General features: G+C 38.5%; 1 protein-coding gene across 7 annotated transcripts in view; it reads right to left on the minus strand.

Annotated features, from left to right (window-relative positions):
- CBFB (core-binding factor subunit beta) overlaps positions 1–23,252 on the minus strand; it is a 66,146-nt gene that overhangs the window by 17,553 nt on the left and 25,341 nt on the right. For 3 of the 7 annotated variants that reach the window (XM_054049138.1, XM_054049135.1, XM_054049133.1), the window contains 2 exons: positions 8,972–9,088; positions 944–1,039 (listed from right to left, as the gene is read on the minus strand). In XM_054049138.1, the coding sequence (XP_053905113.1) occupies positions 944–1,039; positions 8,972–9,088 (213 nt within the window). Of the gene's footprint in view, positions 1–912; positions 1,040–8,971; positions 9,089–23,252 lie in introns of all 7 variants that reach the window. The other 4 variants (XM_054049136.1, XM_054049134.1, XM_054049139.1 and 1 more) reach the window with 2 other exon arrangements.

Below are 23,252 nucleotides of genomic sequence, written 5' to 3' on the forward strand. Positions count from 1 at the left end.
TCTCGTAACTAACCAAGTAAATTGCCTGAGGCCTTTCTAACCAGCTTTTCCTTAGAGACCAGCCCAGCGCAGCTCTTCCACATGCCTTCCACTCTTAGCTTACTGACTTCACCAGTCTCCGTAGGCCTGTTCCCCAGCTTGACTTACTTTCTGAACCAGCCCTTCTTTTTGGTCTCACTCCCCAGATCTTCCCTTTTCACTTAGCAAGGAGACCATGAAGACAAGAAGAGATGAGACAGGGTTGAGTGATCCCAGGAAAGAAATCTACTAAAGCTTGAGAGGGGACTAGTCATGCTGCCATTATGGGGTCACCGCCGAAGGACCCAAAATGCCACCCCCCAAATGCTAGTGCCCTAGGCGACCGCCTAGGTCGCGTAATGGGTTGCACTGGCCCTGCTTCAGATCTGGTCCAGCAGCCACCACTCTCCCAGCCGCCCAGGCCTGAAGGCAGTGCAGAAGTATGGGTGGCAATATTGCAACATCCCATCACTAACCTTGCAAATCCACCCACCCCCCCCAACCTTCTTTTTTGTCGGGATCCCCAGTTTGAGAAATGCTGGTCTCCCCCATGAAATCTGTATAGGATAGCGTAAAAGTACACAAAGAGACCAGATTTCATGGTCCATGACGCATTTTTCATGACCATGAATTTGGTAGGGCCCTAGTCACGAGTCTGCAACCAGTAATTGGGGCCACCTACAGGGAAAATGGTAACACCAACTTACGTGTATGCAAATAAAAACCTGTTGTTTTCCATGTGCCTTTTCAAGTTTTAATAACTTAAGTAGGATATTAAATCATGCTTTACTATTTTCTTAACAGCAAAATTAAAACAAACAGGAATTCCCGATCATTATACATACAGACAGACAAGTTATAGGAAGTAATCTAGATTTTTGGTAAAGTACTAACCAGTTACTGACAGCAGCTGTGAAACCCTCACCTCCATTTCCTCCCGATGAGACCTGTCTCTGTCCTCGAATTCACGAGTTCTTCTCCGAGCTTCTTCAAAGGCTTGCTGTGCCAATGCATCCTCCTGCTACCAAACCAGAAGACATAAAATTACGAGGCTACATACATTTCTCCCAAGTTATGTTCTATTTAACTCCGGGCATTGTTTAAGGACAACAAGGTTGACCACAGGGAGTAGGGGAGAAAAATCTGACCTCTAAAATCTATTACTAATGATGACGCAGAAGTCAGAAAGGAAAGAACTTGACCTTCAGACTGAAGAATGAATGTGCAGGTTTAATAGTTAGACAAGATATCCATTCACATGGAAACTGAGCAAATGGGATACGAAATCATCTAGACAAATCTGGAGCTATGCAATGCCACTTTTAAAAGTCACTTTGCAGATCAGAACTGCTTTTTAAAGAATCAAAAATATAGTTTCGAAGTGGAGTCTGACTAAGTTTCTTAAACCAAGAAGTTAAAGGAAACCTCAAAGCTTATATTACAGAGGTAATATTTTTCATTCTTGATCTTGAAAAATTAAGTAGTTTTGTAAGGTAGATGACAGCACTAAACAAATTAATGATAACTGTAAATTAGATAATCAGGTTCTTTACATTCAATTTTTATGCTCTAAAAACAAACAATTTAACAGATTAGCTGTGAAACTCTTCATCACTTTGCATCTATAGCAACATCTGACCAAAAATGAATATTCACATCCCTTAGTATAGAATTTAAAATACAAAACTTAAGAGCTAGAAAATATTCTTCCCCCAATTCTTGTGTAGACAAACATCCATCAGTATCAGTGGACTTTCATATTTTGGTGAAAAACAAAACAAAACAAAAAGAACAAAACCCCAAAACCAAAAAAACCCACCAGATTTTAGTACAACTTTACAACAAAAAGGATGGACAGTAATCTTAATTTAATTGTTTTTATAAAATCTATTCAATATTTTCTATTAAACATGGTAACATTTTAGATTTAAGTTTTATGTTGTCTAAGCCAATATTAACACAATAATAAATCTGCATATACCCTTTACTTAAAGGGACATGTTTAGTCAGTTTAGAAGAATTTGTGCGAATTTAAAATAAAAAGGTGAGTTCCTGTTTCTCCCACCGATGCTTGTAAGGATCAGCAAGAGATGAGTTGACCGTACAGGTCAACAGTGAAACAGAAAAAAAAATCTCTTTTCACCATTAACTTTTTTCAGTCACAGTAATTATAGATTGCACTAGTAACTGTCATATGTTATTTTCAAGTGGGTCTCTCTCTTTAAAAAACAGAAATGTTAACCTTGATTTATAGAGGACAAAAATGTTCCGCTCCCAAGAACTCAGTTCAGTTTTTATATACCAAGGGATTAAGTGCATTAACTTTTAAATTTAAGATAACATGTCTCTAGCCTAAGAGAATGTCAAATTGCTTTTCTTGCCTGCAGCACTATCCTACACCCTAAAGCTACTTTGTGAAATGATGCAAAAAAGTGTCTCCCCTGTGGCCTAACACAGTTTAATACAAACATCTGTCAATCAATAGATCTTCATAGCTCAGTCTCCAGAAAGATATCAAAGGACAACGTTTACAGCTGCCATTAAGATACCATTTTGACAGCAACTTCTACTTTTAAATGATAACTTTGTCTCCTTTTGGTGATTTTTATATTGGTGTAATATATATCAATTATGGTGGGACAGTGGAAGGGAAAATAGAGTTCATTTCTTTTAATGGAGAAGGACAGAACTAAAAGAGGTGGTCTAGCTGATTACTGATGACTAAAGAAAAGCTCTCATTTTTTAAATTTAGGCAACCCAGGCAAAATTTCATAATTACCTACTTTACCAAATTTTTTAATGAAAATTGATTTTTTTAAATAAGAGAATAGCAGTATTTTAAGCTAAGCAAAACCAAGTGGAAAAACAAATTTTCAAAGATAGCCTAAAAATTAAAAAAAATACAGCTATGCATATGCTGATGCGTGTGTGTGTACTGATAAAGAGAAGCGTTCCCCCCACCCCCAAGAGTGTATCTGATCCGGAGAACAGCCCAATAATTTTGTCATTTAGTTTCCAATAACAATTTGGTAACCATTTAGATACTGGAAAGGTAGATACAAGTCTTTTTAAGCATTTGTCTGGATGGAAGGCTGGAAAATACCATAATTCTAAGAAGTTAAGTAATGACAGTTCTGAAAGGCTCCATGGGAACAAAAATAAACAAACAATTATTCAATCTTCTCAGGCGGAACTCTGTTTCAGGTTGGAAGTCAAGGTTTCAAAAGGTGGCAAGTGATCACAAAAAGGTACCTTAACGCTTTTAAGCCATAGACGGATTTTGTTCAATAAGCAAACTAGAAGATGAATCAGAATAGTTTCTCTAAGTTCTAGCTTCAGCCAGAATATTAAAAAACAAACCAATAAATCTGGAATAAAACCCAAATTAAGACTTCAGAGGAGGGAGAGAAACAAGCTGCTGATATCCAGACTAGCCATGTATGTTGATGGCTGAAAGGATGGCTCACCAACACCTGGGAAAAAATGTGAGGTTGTCATTTTCTTAAAAAAAAAAAAAATTCTGCTTTCAGGCTATTGCAGCCCATTATGAAGTAAATTAAATGAACATTCATCAAGAACTTTTATAGACAGTGGATTTGGGGTGACAGCTGAAAAAAGTTAACAGTTTCCGTCTGGAGAATTGTACAGTAAAAAAATATATATATAAAATCAAATTATCTAAAACAAGGCCTTGTTTTTACAATGAAGACAATGTATCTAGTAACAAAATACTGACAAAGTATCAATGAGAAAAGCATGCAAAACATTTCTTAGGTGTCTCAACATGAGAATAGGAAGTAGTAGAGGCTGCCGTGAATAAACATAGTTCTGCTTTAGAAGGCATTGCAGCTACTTGGTCAGAAAAGACAGGAGTGAAATAATCTAGATCTACATAGCAAATATTAAGCGCTAGATGGAAAGGATCTAGTGTAGTGCTAATATATCAAAATATACACGCACTGAAGCACAGACAGATGTGAGACAGAAACAGCAAAAGTCTATGGATTAAAAGATGGGAATTTTGGCCCCCGTTCAGCAAAGTGCTCAAGCAAGAGTAACTTTAAGTACATGAGTAGGTCCACTGAATTTAATGGGACAATATGCATGTTAAATTTACACATGTGCCTGAACACCTAGCTGAATGGGGCCTTAAATAAGGATAGTGTGCTATAGACTGCTTACTAGTAAATGAGAAGATTGGTACATTACAGATCAAACAGCAAAAACATGAATTTTAAAAATAAAATTATGACGTATTTTAATTACCAAGGTATCTTTTGAAAAAATGCATATATGACTGACTTAGTAGTAGATAGTTTCTTATTCCAGAAAGGTGGAAGAAAAGATGATCAATTTAGTCTGAATCCAGTTTTAAGTAAAATAGTGATGAAATCAGAAAATGGGAGAGAATACATTTTTATAAGGTAAGCTTTCCAAAAATGGAGGCTATGTAAATTACAAAATTGTTTATATAGTAGCGGTGTGTGTAATATGCAGAGACCACTTAGTCCTCTGAAATTAATCACTTCTGGGGTGGAATATAGCAGCCAGTCATCCTCCATTAACAACATTATGCAAGAGTTTCAGAAGTGGAAGTAAATTATGATTTAACCAATTTAAAATTACAATGGAAAAAGAAATACAGGAAGAGTGTTAAAGAACTAGCCCAGTGGCGGACAGTACTAATACACGTTTAAATACAAGAAAATTAGAAAGTGTCTTTTGAGGGGCTGGCAAAACAGAAAGAAGAATTATATTGCTCAAATGGCACACTTTTAGTAATGGGTAATTTGCTTTTAAAAAACAAATGTAACCTCTTCTTTAAATGGAAAACGCAACACAACGTAACCATATACTCATTAATACTAAGATACGCAAGAGAAGAAACGGAAAAGGAAGGTTACTCACCTGTAATTTTGAGTTTGCACAGGTATATACCTATGCAGATCCACACTCTTGGTGTGATGCTTCCACCTCAGCACCCTGAGCTCAGAAACTTCAAGAAAGCACTGACATTTGAGGCTGCATGTACATTCCCTCATAGATTTAAATGTTCAGTGCGGGGATATATTCCAAGACAAAAACATTTGTTAGAATGGCGTTAAGGCTAAGAGTATGTATTAGTAGCTTCAGGGTGAAAATGAAGTAGTATAAACTCAGGAAATTCAGAGTTAAGGCTAGGCTTAAAAGAAATCCAAATTTGTTAGGTTATGGAAACAGACAACTAAGGCACCCAAACAGCCTTAACTCTGGCCTGTAGCAATGGTATGCAATAAGAGATAGTAGTTCTAGATTATATTAACCTGATTTTTAAAAGATACAGTTTTTTCATAGTTTTCTTTCATGGTATCATTACAGGACATGGATAAGTTTGATTGGGCACCTTAATTGCGCATTTCCATATCTTATTTGGATTTCTTTAAATCATAAAAGGCTAGAAATCCTTCCCCCTCTCTATGAAAGCTTAGCCTTTATACAAGTTGATGGCATCAGTCCCCCCCCTTTGTTCACCCAGGAACGCTTACTCACCACAGGCAGTATTAGTTAAATTACCTGGACAAAATAAACTGATAGAGTTAAAGGATGCTCCCAATATCACTACTTACAGCAGAGGGTAGATAAGGAATCATGGACCTAACACCAAGAGCTCCGATCAGTGTGCTCAGAATGCACACAACCCCAAAGTTCATTGCTTTCTAGAAGTGTCTGTGATCATGGTGCCAAGAGCATGCAAAACACCAAGAGTTCCGTGATTTGCAATGGAAATTCTCCCTGGAGTACCATCAAACTGCTCATCATGGAATTAAAACAAAGAATTCAAAGCAAAATGAAATAGTGCTAGCTATGAATTGAAGCAAATACATGGTTCTACACAGAAAAACATTTCCACTTCTGCTTCTAAGTTTTTGTTTGTTTTAAAATTTGAAGAATGATGGTGCCAGCACTGATGCTCTTAATTGTAGATTGTGTGCCTATCACAACTTCCAGTATTTGGGGAAAGATTGGAGCACCTTACATAACATGCAGTGTCCATAACTTAAGTTAGTCTAATCGGGTGCTCTAACAGCTTTTCAAGGAAAGCGCATTCAATCAATTTTGAAGAAGTCTCGTGTGTTATATGACAAAGTGCCATCCCAGTATGAGAGACCATATGACTAAAACAATAAGTGTTCTCAGTTGAACTAGCAGATTCATTTTCAGAACAGCTATGAGGTCTTGAATGAGGTGAAATCTGAGGCAGAGAGATATTCAGTAGTGCTCATACATTATAAAGGCTTTCTTCTGAGCTGGTAGTATAGTGGATTTGTTCCAATATAACCACAGCTCCTTCTGGAATAACTGACAAATTGTTTTGAAACAATATTATTTCCCGAATCATTCAAATTCTTATCAATCATCCATGTAAGGGTAGACATGACATCTTTTTATTCCGGAGAAAAGCCATGTCACCAATGCTAAGCATTTCATATAGGCACATGGTGCTGTGGACATTCCAAAGGGAAGACCCCACTAGTGACAGTGCTTCTGTCTGACCCAGAAATATGTATTCCCAATGACACGGCCTCTCTGAAATGTGGAAATATGCATCTCTCAAGTTGAGAGCCCTGAGGACACAAAGGGATTATGGCATTAATATCACCATATGGAACTTTAAATAAATTGCTGAGTTTAAGACTCCATTCCAGTATAAGACTTAAGCCTCCCCTTCCCTTTTGGAATAAAGGAACAGAATACCTGACCTTTATACTGCTGTGGAATCCATCTGCCTGAAGTAATTCCAAAAAAAGAGAATATCCCCAAAAGGAAACAGGAAAGGCAAAGGTGAAAGGTTTGTCAAATGTGCCTTGAGGTTCTCTGCAGTAGTGTCAAACTTACTGTCTTCAAGACAGTGAGGAACAGGTTCCAAGCTACTGCAGAATCCAACCCCACCTCCTTTTTCTAATCTCACGGATCATTCCATGCATGAGCAAGGAGCTTGTGGCCATAATGGTCGTTGTTTTTAAGATGATTCTTGCCTTGTATTCAGAGGGGCATGTATCCTAATGATGGGGATCTGTAAAAGTAACTCTTGGAGAAAAATAGGTTTATTTCTTCCAATTTACAGAAAGTGCGCATCTGAAACGATGCACCAATTCTACTGAAACAAAATCTAAACAAGAAATATGAAGTCACGCTGAACCAGGAAGAGTGCTAATAAGCAATAAAAATATTAACTGGAAAACAACTATCTAAAGTAGAAGCTTGAAAAAGTAGTAAATATAATTTTGCAGCAACATCTTGCAAAAGAGTCAATGCTATGCTCTGATTTATATACAAGTCGTCACATAAAGCTATGGAGGCAATACAGCCATTCAAAATGGCCTTGTTTCAACCACAGCTGGAACAGGTGGTAGTTATGGGCCCCAAAGTTTAGGAAAGCTACAGGAACGAGTAGGAAAGATACAAAGAAGGGCAGCAAAAATAATAAAATGGACAAAACATGTAAATAGATTAAGGCAGATGCAATTATATAGTCATAAAGATGAGAAACTCAGGGAGAACAAGACTTTCAAGTTAAAAATAGCAATATAGAAAATGAAACATTGGGCAAAGGAGCAATGACCTCAAGTTAATGAAGTAATGTTTAGGCTAAAAATTAGGAAAAAGTTTTAAACAGAATGAGTAAATGGAGTTAATCAAGGCACCATCACTTCACATCTAAAAGAACAGATTAGAGAGATTTGCTGGGATACCTGATCCCCCACATGGAACAAAATATATGCGTAACATATCGGCTCAATCATTCTGCTTTATATTGCAGCCTTTCCCCTCATCTGCTACCTCCCACTTTATTCAGAAGCTCTTTGGGGAAGGGACCATATCTTCATTTATCTCTAATGCATCTACCACAATTTTGGCACTATAAAAATAAATGCTGGAGTAGTTCTGCAAAATGCAGGTCAATAATGGATGATCTAAATGATCTTTACTGGTATTATTTATCATTGTATACCTTTGAATTATTTTTCTTTTGAAGCAAAGGTAGACTCACAGTCCATTGCAGTCATCAAGGCAGCCCACATAAGACAGCTGTGATAAATTGCTGCATCAGCTTTCTGATATAAGCAGAGGAATTAAATTTTGAATATATGCTTTTTAGCATATGGTTCTGTCCTGGAACCAAGCCTTTAGTAAGTAATTTTGCAGAGATGCAATGAAATTTTTATGTACAATTTGTATTTTAAAGAGTCATCTCCCCATCTAATAAAACCACAGATTGTAAATGTTTGCTGCACTCTTGTATGCTTCAGAAAGACTTAATTATTCACTTTACACTAGTAACACTGTCAGATTTCTCAGAAGAGGTCATACCTATACAAAGCAGAATCAGCTACTATAAAGAAGATAAAGAAAAGCAAAGTAATAAGATAAAACTGTTCAGTGGGGAAAGGGGTGGGGGGAGGAAGGACAGTAATCAATTGGAATGGGCTTTTTTGTTTGTTTGTGTTTGGTTTTAGGTGAATGGCATTACTCATTGAAAACTTTCATAAGTTTCAAACAGAATCTGCACTATTTGATGTTACTACTAGTTTGCCAATTCTTTCCTGCAGAGTGGAGAAAGATCAGTTTTACGGTACTCAAATTTGTGCTGTGTGCCCTCTCAGCATGTGTAAATGGCCCACGATCCATGCCTGAAATAACTCTCAATTTAATAAGGGATTTAACTGAGGCTACAGAGTTTTAAGTCAATGGATTCCCATACTAGAAGTTTTCTGTGACATTTTTACACATAGGTGAAGTCAGAAGACACAAATGAAAGGGTGTGATTACTTGGATGACTAATTAAATCTGAAGCCTCCTAACTGCATGTATTCTCTCTCCTGAAAGAAAATGCATTTGTTTAAAAGTAGTAGAGTTACACTTATTACAGATTCAGTACATGGGTAGTCCAGAAGGTTTGAGACTGCCTTACCTGTGCTCTCTCTTCATCAAATTCCAGGCAGCCCATACCATCCAGCCTCTGCAGATCTATCCAGCCTTTCCAGATAACACAGACACCATTCAAAATCATAGGTGCCTTTAAGTATACCTGAAATATAGGCAGACACATGCATCTGAGTTCAAAAGCTTTTGTGTGTGTGTATATATACTCACACACACACACACACAAATGGTTACTGTATTTATTTTTTAACTATATTTCTATAACTATTACTCTGATACAAAGCAATGCTCTATACAAAACATGACTGAACCAGTTAGTAACTTGACATTCCCCTTAACTGTTTTTTCTGCTAACTACATTTTAATCAAAAGCCTGTAAATACTATAATTAATAATCTGGCTATTGTATTTTGCATATTATACATATTAGAATTAATTTATTTCCCCAGTTTATAAACCAGTATGCACCAACATTTAGCGAAAATTCTGTCACTGCTTACACTTAAAGTCACTTGTGTTTCTTGTCAGACCTCTTATGTTCATTTGTTTTATATGTTGTTTTTTTTTAATTATATATATATGTGCACACTATCAGCAATGTAAGATTTATTACAAATTTGTTTTGAAGTGTTAGACAAATGTTAGACAAAATGCTTTTCTACACTCAGAGGGAGTTTTATTTTGCTTTTGCCACAAATTTATTTTTCTTAATACTAAAAGAATAAACACCAATTTCTCTTCCTTCTCAAGCCTAAAATAATCAAATGAAGACTTAAAAAAAAAGTCAGAGCTTAATGTAATACACTATCCAAACCACAAAGACGTTGTGTGGCATGTCTTAATGTACAGAAGACTGAGGAAGCCTATTTTCTTATGTTATTTTCTAATATTTGTAAAAGGTAAATTGAAAAATGACAGGGGATTAAATATTTCTACTGAACCACACTTTGCATGGTACAATTTCTCTTATTACTGTGTAAGGTAATTGCTACTAAGAACCTACAGTCTACATAGAGGTACAAAATACTGTGATTTAAAGCTGAAGTATTTCCCCCTCCAAAGAACAGAGATGAATCTCCTCACAGGAAATTTAAAAAGAAATGGATATCGTGTTAAAGGGGTTTGACAGCTTACATCTGCTGACTTTTTAAAATGTCAAACAGAGCAGTGTGACGTAACTCATGAAAACGTTAAGCAGTTTTCAGTAGTTACTATGTAATACTGTCCTGCTCTGTAGACATATCGTACCCAGAGCAAAAGTGTATCTGCTTTCCTTCCGCCACATTTAAACTAGGGTGGATAGGTGTTTTATCCATCCTCCATAAGCTCTAATTTCAGCAGAAGCGCATGGACCTCTTCAGGACTTGCAATTCTCCTCGACTACAAAACACCAAGTGGGAGGCATGAGGCTAAGTGTTCATCCCCTTGCCACACCTCAGCCAACTGGGGCCAGTGGGACTGGAGAAGTCAACATCCATCCAGGCACATTGTTGGAAGGAACTGAGGTGATGAGGCTGCTCTGCGCCCTATATTGTCTTGCCCTCAGTACAGAGTGATGCTGAGGGGAGGAGTGGCATCGGAGCGCTCTGACATTGCTCGAGGAAGGTTTTACTGTAAGGCACCACAAGGTGGCATGGTACCCACAGGTGGGAATTTGCAGAGTTTGAAGGAAAACCTATATTCCAGAACAATTTATTTCACAAAAACTTATTCTAAGAAAGGCGTGAGTTACCCTGATACAACTCAGTCAGGAGGTGAACTCTGACACCTAATGACAACATAAATACAATCTCTTAACTATTTCAGTGTCGATCATTTTAGGCGAAACATCTAAATTAATGTACTTATTCCACATTCCTTAACTGTCTCCCACACTTTCCTAATTACCAAGAGCATCAACTGTCCCCGCCCCAGCTAGCAAAATCTCCTGTTTCACCCGACAACTTCAACAATAGTTATGTAATCAATATGCAAGCTGCAGCATAGTGAAAACTCTGACAGCACAAAGTAAATTGAATTTAATATCAAAACAAGGCTTAGCATATGGTCTGTTTACTCATTTTGGTTAAATTATCAATTAAAAAATTCCATTTTGGGATTTACCTTAGCTGCTGCACCAAAGTGGTAGGTAAACCAGGGGGCCCTGGAACAGAATTTAGGTCCATCTTGACACCGATCCTCATTTTTATTTCATAGAATCATAGAAGATTAGGGTTGGAAGAGACCTCAGGAGGTCATCTAGTCCAACTCCCTGCTCAAGGAAGGACCAACACCAACTAAAGCACCAATTTATTGAGCAATGCTGTGTTTGGTGCTATACAGTATCCCAAAATGAGGACAGTTCCTGTCCTGATGCATTTCAGATTCTAGCCCCCTGACCCCTCCACAGCCCCAGTTCCTCATTTCAGTGTCAAGGAAGGAAACCCATAGAAAGGGTAGAGGTACACACTCTGGGAGGTACAGGGAAAAACCCAAACTTTCCCTACTTCTGAGAGATTGATATGAAGTCTTTGTTTACATATGAGACTGACTAGGGATGGGAGAGCGAGATTAACAGACCAGATGACTGACCAGAGGTTCTACTCTCCATCCAAAGAAAATCTGTGCATTTGTGAACTCTAGGCTTGGTTACTGGAACTCAACATACCTCAGTATGAAATAACACAGCCTGAAAAGGCTTGAACTAGTACAAAATGCAGCAAACTCATCAGCTTAAAAACAAAGGTTGTCGTAAACACATCACTCCACTTCCTGCGCTGCCTCTCCACTGAATACAAGAGGTCAGTTCAAGGTCTGTCCTTTTAGTCAAAACCTAGCTACCTGAGATGTCGCCTCACCCTCCATGACAATGTCTTCCCACAAGTGCTGCATTCCACCTACATAATTGAATCGCTGACCAAGAGGGGAGCTTTTCAAGTGCAGGAGACTGAGCTGGACCTAGAATCTAGACCGGGGTAGGCAACCTATGGCATGCGTGCCAAAGGCAGCACACGAGCTGATTTTCAGTGGCACTCACACTGCCCGGGTCCCGGGGGGCTCTGCATTTTAATTTAATTTTAAATGAAGCTTCTTAAACATTTTAAAAACCTTATTTTCTTTACACACAACAATAGTTTAGTTATATATTACAGACTTATAGAAAGAGACCTTCTAAAAAACTTTAAAATGTATTACTGGCACGTGAAACCTTACATTAGAGTGAATAAATGAAGACTCGGCACACCACTTCTGAAAGGTTGTCGACCCCTGATCTAGACTATGTAACTTGCTCCAAGAACTAAAACAGGCTACTAACTTCAACACATTTTAAATACAACTTCGCTTTCCCTCAGCAATATCTACACACATGTACAGAGTGCCAAACAAACATTATTTCTCCTACACACTGGGATAGAAAAGAAAGATCTTGTTTCAGGTTTTAAATATAGTAAATCAGATACTATATATATATATAAAAAAATAAAAATAATGGGGACCAAAGTACCTAGAGAGAGAGAACAAAACAGCAGTTGTAAACAGCCCATTCAGGCCTTGGCTACACTGGAGAGTTACAGCGCTGTACAGCCTCCCCCAGCGCTGTAACTCACTGACTGGCTACACTGGCAGGTCACGTACAACGCTGTATCTCCCTGGGTACACCACTGCAGGTACTTCCCCTCCCCGAGAAGCATAAGAGATACAGCAGAGTGGCTACGACTCTCCCCTGTGAGTGTGTACCAGGAATCAACCTGCAGCGCTGTACTAATCACCTTGTCAAGTGACCAATCCTCTCCATTGTCATGGCCGGCTAAAGGAATGCGGAAGTGCCAGTTTCAAAGCTCGTACCATAGAGAAAAAGCAAACAGTTTCCTGTTTGCTTTGAGTGAGTGAATGAATGAGCAGGGGACTAGGAGTTCGGAACTTGCAAAATAGAGAGCTGACATGCTCCAAAAAGCACTCTCTCCCCTCACACTCCCTGTCACACTCCACCCCCCGCCCCCATTTTGAAAAGCACGTTGCAGCCATATGAATGCTCGGATAGCTGCCCATAATGCACCGCTCCCAACACAGCTGCAAATGTTGCAAGTGTGGCCACGCCACTGCGCTGTCAGCTGTCAGTGCGGACAGACTGCAGTGCTTTCCCTCCTTAGCTGTACGAAGACAAGTTTACCTCACAGCGCTGTACAGCTGCAAGTATAGCCAAGGCCTCGACAGGCAGAGTCGAGAGTCAGCTTTTTTGAGACTAGGAACTAGAAGGAAATGAGAGGTTAAGAGGATATCAATTATGCCTATTTTAGGCTCATTAAAATATAAAATTATTTTAGGCAAAGCACCACAAATCTAACAAGCTTCTCCAACCCCAAAAAGGCCTCTCTTTCACCAAGCCTCCCAATCCCTCCAATTAACTGCAATGATCAACCACAAAAAGCTTGGGTTGGGAGTTGTATAGCACTTCCTGAAAGTCAGCAAATCTGGTCTTAGACAGACAAAGGATGTGACTTCCAAAGCCAAGGAGCCCACTCTGATAACACCTTGCTTGCCAGCCCCCTCCCATTGACTCTACGAGCTGTTTGTGCAGAATACCTCTGATGATTCCCTGTGTGATACCATGGAGTTGCAAACAGATAACCAAGCAGCCAGGATGCAAACCATTTAGGGCTTTACAAGTCAAAACCAACACCTTAAATTTCATCTGGTAATCAGAGAAGCTCAAGAAGCTCTGGGATTCCATCTTTTAACCCTCAGTTGTACTGTTTTCAGCAGGCATACATCACAACAACTCAGGAGTGAAAACTAATTGTAATTTGGAAGGGGGGGATTTTTGAATGATCTACAACTCTGCTAGAAAGACAAGATGGGTAAAGTAATATCTTTCATTGGACCAACTTCTTTTGCTGAAAGAAAAAAGTTTTCAAGTTACACATAGCCCTTTCTCTGGTCTGGGATAGGTACTCAGTGTCACAACTAAATACAACGTAGAACAGATAGTTTAGCGTAAGTAGTTAGCACATATTCTAAGGGTCCATTATAAGGTGAAGTTGGTCCAATAAAAGATATTACCCTCACTCACCTTGTCTCTCTAATATCGTGGAACCGACACTGCTACACTACCACTGCACATAAGTACACTGACAATTTTCAAATTACTTGTATAAAAAACAAAACCTATTTAAAAAAAAATCTTATTGGAAGCTGTATGTATTTATGTTGCCCTCTTTCCCCCGACATCGAAACACATTTCTCCCATCAAAACATCCAGCCAAGCATACTGGTGCAATTTCCTTTATTTCAGAGAAAAATGTAAAGGCTCGTTTCTCTCTCCCCTCTTTCTGGAAGAAGGGAAACAGCTTGCCATTGTAGCCTAAACCGTTTAACCACATATTTCCTTCTTTTTAGATACAACTCTGCTGGTTCCCTTCAATTTCCAGACCCTGACAAATATTAATAAATTCCTGTTGCAGAGCAGTTATCACCAACACACCTCACAATCCAAAGGCATGGCATCTTTTAAAATCTGATATTAGCACTCCAAAGTCATTTATTCAGAAGTTGCTGGATCATAGTAAGGCAGTCAAAGACTACAGTAATTCTAGTAAGAACCCAAGATTCTCCTTTCCTATTACAAAATTATTTTTACAGTTTATGATTAAAATTAGGCTGAGAAATGTAGCTGTTAACCACAATACCATCAAAACTTAAGTGAGAATCTATTTTCAAGCTAAAATGGCTTACCCAAAATTTTGTCAATTTTTCCCCTAATGCGGCTTGTCATGGTATCTGAAATTCATTCTGGTTTGTGAAGCTCAGATATATTCGCTATGAGCACAGAAAAGATCGTAAGGCAATAAATTCCATATTCAGTTCAGTGTTTGGATAATGTGCAGAAAACCATCACATGGGACCAGACAATGAAAGATGAGATTAAGAAGAAATATTAAATAGCCGCCTCATACATGGAGCAGCCTGTCTTGTGCACTGAATGAAGCAGGGGTCCTGTGGAGAAGATAGCAGCTGATCATGTAACTGACCACTGTATAGCTATGCATACACACAAAGCGGAATTCAAGTTGCAAAGGCAACCATAAACCTGCTACTGTATTTTCTAACTTCTGAAAAATTACAAAAGTAAGCAAAGTAACAGTCATATGTAATTTCTCATGTTTTTTCAAAAAGAACATAAAAGTCAATCTTTATTATGTGTACCTGTAACAACCCTCCTCTCGTGCATCTGCAGCAGATTTTGAACCCTAAATGTTCAGCACTGCAGCAGCAGCAGTCCCCCAACATGTCAGCTAAAAGAGAAGGCAGATTAAAAAAGCAGCAAGCGAAGGCTCATATCCTTTGGGGACTACTTATTAGAGGACTCTGCCTAACAATCTGAAACAGTGGATTACATATGCAGTAGCACAGCCAAGAATAAATATTTGGCAGACTCCTTCTGAGAGAGAGTGGGGCTAACTGGACGAGACTTGGGTCTACCATGTTAGAGATCTGGGTTCTATTATCAGCTTGTGTAACCTGTGAGGCCTTTCTCAATAATAAGGATTGTGAAGGGGCACAAAATTAATTTAATTTAATAGAAGAGCCAAGTGCAAAAACCCATCATCTTCTGGCTCCCAGCACAGCGCATCTTCATCTATGCCAAAACGTATTTTGATGGGAGAAACCACTTCTCTGTACCTATCCAGAATTCCTGCTCCTTACGTGGACTGCTGAAACAAGGAACCAGGGTGGTATTATGCATAGCGTTAATGGAATCTTGAGAGTTTCTGGCAGTAAGGCAAAAACAAGCAGTGCCATATGAAACAAAAACGTGCAATGGAAATTTTCAGCATCTTGTAATGCAGACAACGCTGAACAGAACTTCACGAGGCCAGCAAAAGGTACTTTATTGTCCCCTATTACTATCCCTCTGCTACATTTCAAAGTCCTGCTGTAAGATATAAGAAAAGCCATACTGGGTCAGACCAAAGGTCCATCTAGGCCAGTATCCTGTCTTCCGACAGTGGCCAATGCCAGGTACCCCAGAGGGAATGAACAGAACAGGTAATCATCAAGTGATCCATCCTTAGTCGCCCATTCCCAGCTTCTGGCAAACAGAGGCTAAGGACACCATCTCTGCCCATCCTGGCTAATATCCATTGATGGACCTATCCTCCATGAACTTACCTTGTTCTTTTTTGAAGCCTATTATAGTCTTGGCCTTCACAACATCCTCTGGCAAGGAGTTCCACAGGTTGACTGTGCACTGTGTGAAGAAATACTTCCTTTTGTTTGTTTTAAAGCTGCTGCCTATTAATTTCATTTGGTGACCCCTAGTTCGTGTGTTATGAGAAGGAGTAAACGACACTTCCTTATTTACTTTCTCCACACCAGTCATGATTTTATAGACCTATATCATATCCACCCTTAGTTGTCTCTTTTCCAAGCTGAAAAGTCCAAGTTTTATTAATCATATCTCATATGAAAGCCACTCCATCCCCCTCATCATTTTTGTTGTCTTTTTCTGAACCTTTTCCAATTCCAATATATCTTTTTTGAGATAGGGTGACCAGAACTGCACACAGTATTCAAGATGTGGACATACCATGGATTTATATAAAGGCAATATGATATTTTCCATCTTATTATCTATCCCTTTCTTAATGATTCCCAACATTCTGTTCTGTTTTTTGACTGCCACTGCACATTAAGTGGATGTTTTCAGAGAACTATCCACAATGACTCCAAGATCTTTTTCTTGAGTGGTAACAGCTAATTTAGACTCCGTCATTTTGTTTGTATAGTTGGGATTATGTTTTCCAACGTGCACTACTTTGCATTTATCAACATTGAATTTTATCTGCCGTTTTGTTGTCCAGTCACCCAGTATTGAGAGATCGTTTTGTAGCGCTATGCAGTCTACTTGGGACCTAACTATCTTGAGTAGTTTTGTATCATCTGCCAATTTTGCCACCTCACTGTTTACCCCTTTTTCCAGATCATTTATGAATATGTTGAATAGGACTCAGCCCAGTACAGACCCCTGGGGGACACCGCTATTTACCGTTCTCCATTCTGAAAACTGGCCATTTATTCCTACTCTTTGTTTTCTATCTTTTACCCACTTACCAATCCATAAGAGGACATTCCCTCTTATCCCATGACAGCTTACTTAGCTTAAGAGCCTTTGGTGAGGGACCTTGTTAAAGGCTTTCTGAAAATCTAAGTACACTATATCCAATGGATCTCCTTGTCCACATACTTATTGACCCCCTCAAAGAATTCTAGTAGATTGGTGAGGCATGATTTCCCTTTACAAAAACCATGTTGACTCTTCCCCAACAAATTATGTTCATCTATGTGTCTGACAATTTTGGTCTTTACTATGGTTTCAACCAGTTTGCCCGGTACTGAAGTTAGGCTTACCAGCCTGTAATTGCTGGGATCACCTCTGGAGACCTTTTTAAAAATTGGCACAACATTACCTATCCTTCAGTCATTTGGTACAGAAACTGATTTAAATGATGGGTTACAGTCTACAGTTAGTAGTTTGGCAATTTCACATTTGAGTTCCTTCAAAACTCTTGGATGAATACCATCTGGTCCTGGTGACTTATTGCTGTTTAGTTTAACAATTTGTTCCCAAACCTCCTCTAATGACACCTCAATCTGGGACAGTTCCTCAGATTTGTTACCTAAAAAGAATGGCTCAGGTTTGGAAATTTTTCTCACATCCTCAACTGTGAAGAGTGAGGCAAAGAATTCATTTAGTTTCTCCGCAATGGCCTTATTGTCCTTGAGTACTCCTTTAGCATCTCAATCGTCCAGTGGCTCCACTGGTTGTTTAGTTGGCTTCCTGCTTTTGATGTACTTAAAAAATGTTTTGCTATTACTTTTTGAGTCTTTGGCTAACTGTTCTTCAAATTTTGGCCTTCCTAATTATATTTTTACATTTCATTTACCAGAGTTTATGCTCCTTTCTATTTTCCTCACTAGGATTTAACTTTCACTTTTTAAAGGATGCTTTTTTGCCTCTCATGGCTTCTTTGACTTTGTTGTTTAACCATGGTGGCACTTTTTTTGATTCTCTTACTGTGTTTTTTTAATTTGGGGTATACATTTAAGTTGAGCCTTTATTATGGGGTCTTTAAAAAGTTTCCATGCAGCTTGAAGGAATTTCACTTTTGGCACTGTACCTTTTAACTTCTGTTTAACTAACTTCCTAATTTTTGTGTAGTCCCCCTTTCTGAAATTAAATGCTATAGTGTTGGGCTGCTATGGTGTTTTCCTGCAGGGATGTTAAATTTAAGTATACTATGGTCACTATTACCAAGCAGTCCAGCTATATTCACATCTCGGATGAGATCCCGTGCTCCACCTAGGACTAAACCAAGAATTGCCTCTCCTCTTATGGGTTCCAGGACTAGCTGCTCCACAAAGCAGTCATTTAAGGTGTCAAGAAACTTTATCTCTGCATCCTGTCCTGAGGTGACATGTACCCAGTCAATATGGGGATAGTTGAAATCCTCCATTATTATTGAGTTTTTTTATTTTTATAGCCTGTATAATCTCCCTGAGCATGTCACAGTCATTATCACCATCCTAGTCAGGTGGTCAGTAATATATAACTACTGCTATATTCTTATTATTAGAGCATGGAATTACTATCCATAGAGATGCTATGGTACAGTTCATTTAAGATTTTTACTTCATTTGATTCTACGCTTTCTCTCACATAGTGCCACTCCCCCACCAGCACAACCTGTTCTGTCCTTCCGATATATTTTGTACCCTGGTACTACTGTGTCCCATTGATTATTCTCATTCCACCAAGTTTCTGTGATTCCTATTATATCAATGTACTCATTTAATACAAGGCACTCTAGTTCACCCATCTTATTATTTAGACTTCTAGCATTTGTATATAAGCACTTTAAAAACCTGTCACTTTTTAGCTGTCTGCCATTACATGATGTAATTGAATGGGACTATTTCAATTGACTGTTTCTCATCAGATCCTACCCATATTTTGTCGTCTTCCATTCTCTCCTCTTTACTAGGACAGAGAATCTCCATTAATAGATCCTCCCCAAAGGGATGTCTCTGTCCAAACTACGTGCTCCTCTGCACCGGTTTGATTTCCTTAATTTAAAAACTGCTCTATGACTTTTTTAATGTTAAGTGCCAGCAATCTAGTTCCATTTTTGTTTAGGTGGAGCCCATCCTTCCTGTATAGGTTCCCCCTTTCCCAAAAGTTTCCCCAGTCCTAATAAATCTAAAGCCCTCCTCCCTACACCATCATCTCATGCATGCATTGAGATCCTGCAGTTTTGCTTGTCTAACTAGCCCTGTGCGTGGAACTGGAAGCATTTCAGAAAAATGTGACCATGGAGGTGCTGGACTTCAATCTCTTACCTAGTAGCCTCCATTTGGCCGCCAGGACTTCTCTCCTATCCTTTCCTATGTCCTTTGTACCTACATGTACCACGACCACCAGGCTACTCTCCAGCACTACACATAAGTCTATCTATGTGTCTCAAGAGATCCTCAAGCAAGTCACCATGTGGTTCTTCCCGTCATCGTAAACCCAGCTATATATGTTTCTAACGATGGAATCCCCCATAACTATTACCCTTCTCTTCTTAATAATTGGAGTTCTCTCCCCCGGAGAGGTATCCTCAGTGCAAGAGGATACCATTACATCATTTGGAAGGAGGGTCCCAACTATGGGATCATTTTCCTCTGCTCCAGTTGGATGTTCTCCTTCCCTGAGACTTTCATACTCCCCAACAGCACAGAGGCTGTCAGAGCACAGGTGGGACCCTGTGTCCCGTAAAGTCTTATCTATGTACCTCTCTGTCTCTCTTAGCTCCTCCAGTTCAGCCACTCTGGTCTCCAAAGCCCGTACATGGTCTCTGAGGGCCAGGAGCTCCTTGCACCAAATGCACACGTCATCTGCCCATAGGGCAGGTAATCATACATGCTGCATTGGGTGCAATAAACTGAATAACCCCCACTCTGTTGCTGGACTTCTGCATGTATTCGTTTTTTTACTCCTGCAGCTCGGTCCTTTGTTGAGGCTTTGATCCCACAAAACACACTACAGACAACAAACTTACCCCCAGGGTCATGTAATCGCTCCTCCTTCACCTGGAGAGCTCCCTCATAAAACTCCTGTTAGCTTCTCTTGTCCGCTAGCTCCTTGGGTCGCTTAGGAACAGGCTTTTTAAAGCCCTGGTCTTCCTGAGTAGCCCCGCCCCTTGGTTAAGGGTTGATGGGTGCTGAAGAGCTTAGGGATCAAAGCCTTGTTAAGAAGCTCTCAGCCTTGCCTAACAGGCTGCTAGGTTCAGCACACAGTCCCCCAAACAGACTATACGGTATATTTCAGTCAAGCAGCAAGCACACCACAAACACAAGCACACAGTGTGGAAAAAAAAACTGCACTTAAAAAATATTTCTAACAAAATTGAAAATGTTAAGCAACCTAAATATAAGTGTTACTATTACTCGCTCATAATTTACACTGCAAAGTGTTTTTCCTCAAAATTAGGGCACATGCATTCCGCTGCCCTATCATGACCAACTCCCCCTCTGAAAGGGCTGGGGACTGATTTTAAAAGATTCAGTCCGGTGCATATATTTAAGAAGTAAAATACGACGGAGTCCCATTGCATTTACTAACTAGACAAGAGGAGAGTTCTCAATTGTTTTGAAAGAAATAAAGAGTCAATTTATTTGTATTCAAGACACTAAACCTAGTTCTCAGTTTCCCATCCTATTTAAGTCCTCTGGTAAATCCTTATCATACAATACCAGGGCGATTTACTGATGTGATTCAGATGTTATCTGTACACTTCATCCACACATCCTGCAGTTACAAAAAGAAGCGTTCCCTCTCCCTAAAGCAACTGAACCATTTCCCCCCCACAGATTGCACACAGTTCTCACCACCCACTGACTAATGAATCAGCACACTAAACAGCAGCCACAACCACCACTGTGACTAACTCAATCCCCCAGGAAATAATAGTCCCCAGTGAAACAGTATGCCCCCTTCTCTTTTGTTTTCTATCCTATTCCAGCACACTGGACCAAGATGCATTCCTTTAAAAGACACTCAGCTCTGACTCATTGCCCCAGTCTCGTCACATGCATCTCTTCATTCATAACTGTTCGGTCAACTGCCTGTTTGCTGGTTGATCACAATAATTAAATTCCAACGTTGATCCCACCTGTCTCTGAATCATACCCAACACTGGCTATTTAAAACAGCAGTCTCGCCAATGGTTTAGTTTACTAAATATTGTCTCCTGTGTAAGAAATATTTATAAAATATTTGCTCCCAGTGAGAGAAATTTCATAAGGTTAAGCTCAACTTTGTATCAGCTCATCTACTCAAAACCTGGTTTATGTACAGGGCCCACTAGTTTAAAAAGTACAAACTCTGTTCAAGAGAAGCAAGTAAAATATTCAGTTAGGAAGTTATGTATCCATCTTTAGCTTTCAATTACCTTAGAAAACCTAAATGTTTTTATACATGTTTACTTGCATTATCAACTTCTATTAAAGTCCTCAAATATAACATGTGGCAACATCATTAGAGAGTCACAAAGCTTCTTACTTTACAAGTTGGAGAATATACTCTAGAGGCCACTTGTGAGGTAAAAACATGTTAATACACTGTGTAGGATAGCATTTATGGCACTAAATGAGGGGATGGGAACTTTCTCCCCCAATATTTTCATAGTTTTAAGATGAATTTATGTAAATTAGGAAAAAAATGCCCTTTAACTTGTTAATTTTTATTTTAAAAAGTTGTATTTGCATATCATTAAAAATAAATCCTTTTGGTAAAATAGGATGGGCTACAACAATAATTGTGACATGCAGATTAATTAGCAAAGTTTAAAACAAGTTTATAGCTTAAGAGCAGTCAATGTAAAACTCCTGCTTCAGATAATACTTTTACATATTGATCATTCACACAAATCTGCTCAAAGAAACCAAGGAAAAAACAATCACCAAGTTACTGGTAACACACAGAACTAATCAAAATGTCTGTTAGTTTCATTATGCACTCTGTGCCAATTAGTTTTCTCCAATAAGGAAACAGTACATTAAGGTTATATTAGCAATCACTAAAAGGTGCAGGCTTTTACATTGTTGCTATGATCAACACTCTAAGATCTAGTTCTCATTGACTCCCTTCAAATGGACGATATAAATCTTCAACAAATTTTTAAACACATATTAACCAATCTATTACTTTTCCAAAATAGTTTAAAGTAAAATAAATTTTAATTAATGAAGATTTGTAGTTAATCCCTAAATTATCATTTGAGAAAGTAATTCTGGCTATCAATATTGCAGACCATGGTGATAAGAAAACAAAAATAAAGAAACTGGATGGCACACTGGACTTGTACACGATAGACCAAGATCCAAATATTGATTTAGATCAAGTGTGACTATGTAATTGACTAGTAACTTATACAATACACCCTGCTCGAGACAATGCTATTAGTTCTTCACTATCATTATACCAAGTGATCTCTCAAATTGCTAAATTATGTCAATGTGCAAGGTATTTTTTTTAAATCTTATTTTATTTGGCATTCCTAGACAAAAGGCTGAAATTAATCTCTCTGACCTCAGATTCTTAGATGTATATATTAGCTGGTGACATTTATGCAAGTGATCGTCATATACAAATATTCTAAATTCTGGGTTGCTTACCTAGATCTTTCTAAACAGAGGTGTTACATCATGGGTACTCTGAACATAGATTATATTAACAAGTTCATTCTTTTGAAAGTTGTCTGTTTAAAAGAAAAAATAATATAGTTTAATCTCATAATCACTTAGAGAAAATTCTTAAAACAAAAGTCATCTTTTTGAAAGTTAAATTTAGCCAAATTAGTGACTTAAATTTGGTCTTAAAAACAAATCTCATAAAGATGAAAAGGAAGCTACTCAATTCCTGACAAACTCGGCCCCATCTCCAATTGGTATGACTCTTTTCCCCACTCAGTAAATGTCACCATGCTTTGTAGACAAAACGGTAATAACTTTACCATGGGTATTTTCCCTTTTTCATTGAGCCACAGTAAGCCAATGAGTCTTGTTTTTCCCTTATTTAAACATCTTCCATAATCGCATAGTACAGTGTCTCCCCATTGATTAAATCTGGTTGCAATTCTACCATTTTCCCCTTTGCATTATGTCACTTACACCTCATATCCAAAACACAGTATTAATTTTGTAAATCACATTCCACAATTTTTAGAAAGCTAGAGTTCAAAATCAAAGCTTATATTTAACTATGCGCCATTAGCCTTGGGCAACTA

This window comes from Malaclemys terrapin, chromosome 14 (assembly GCF_027887155.1).
Source record: "Malaclemys terrapin pileata isolate rMalTer1 chromosome 14, rMalTer1.hap1, whole genome shotgun sequence".
Taxonomy (NCBI): domain Eukaryota; kingdom Metazoa; phylum Chordata; order Testudines; family Emydidae; genus Malaclemys; species Malaclemys terrapin.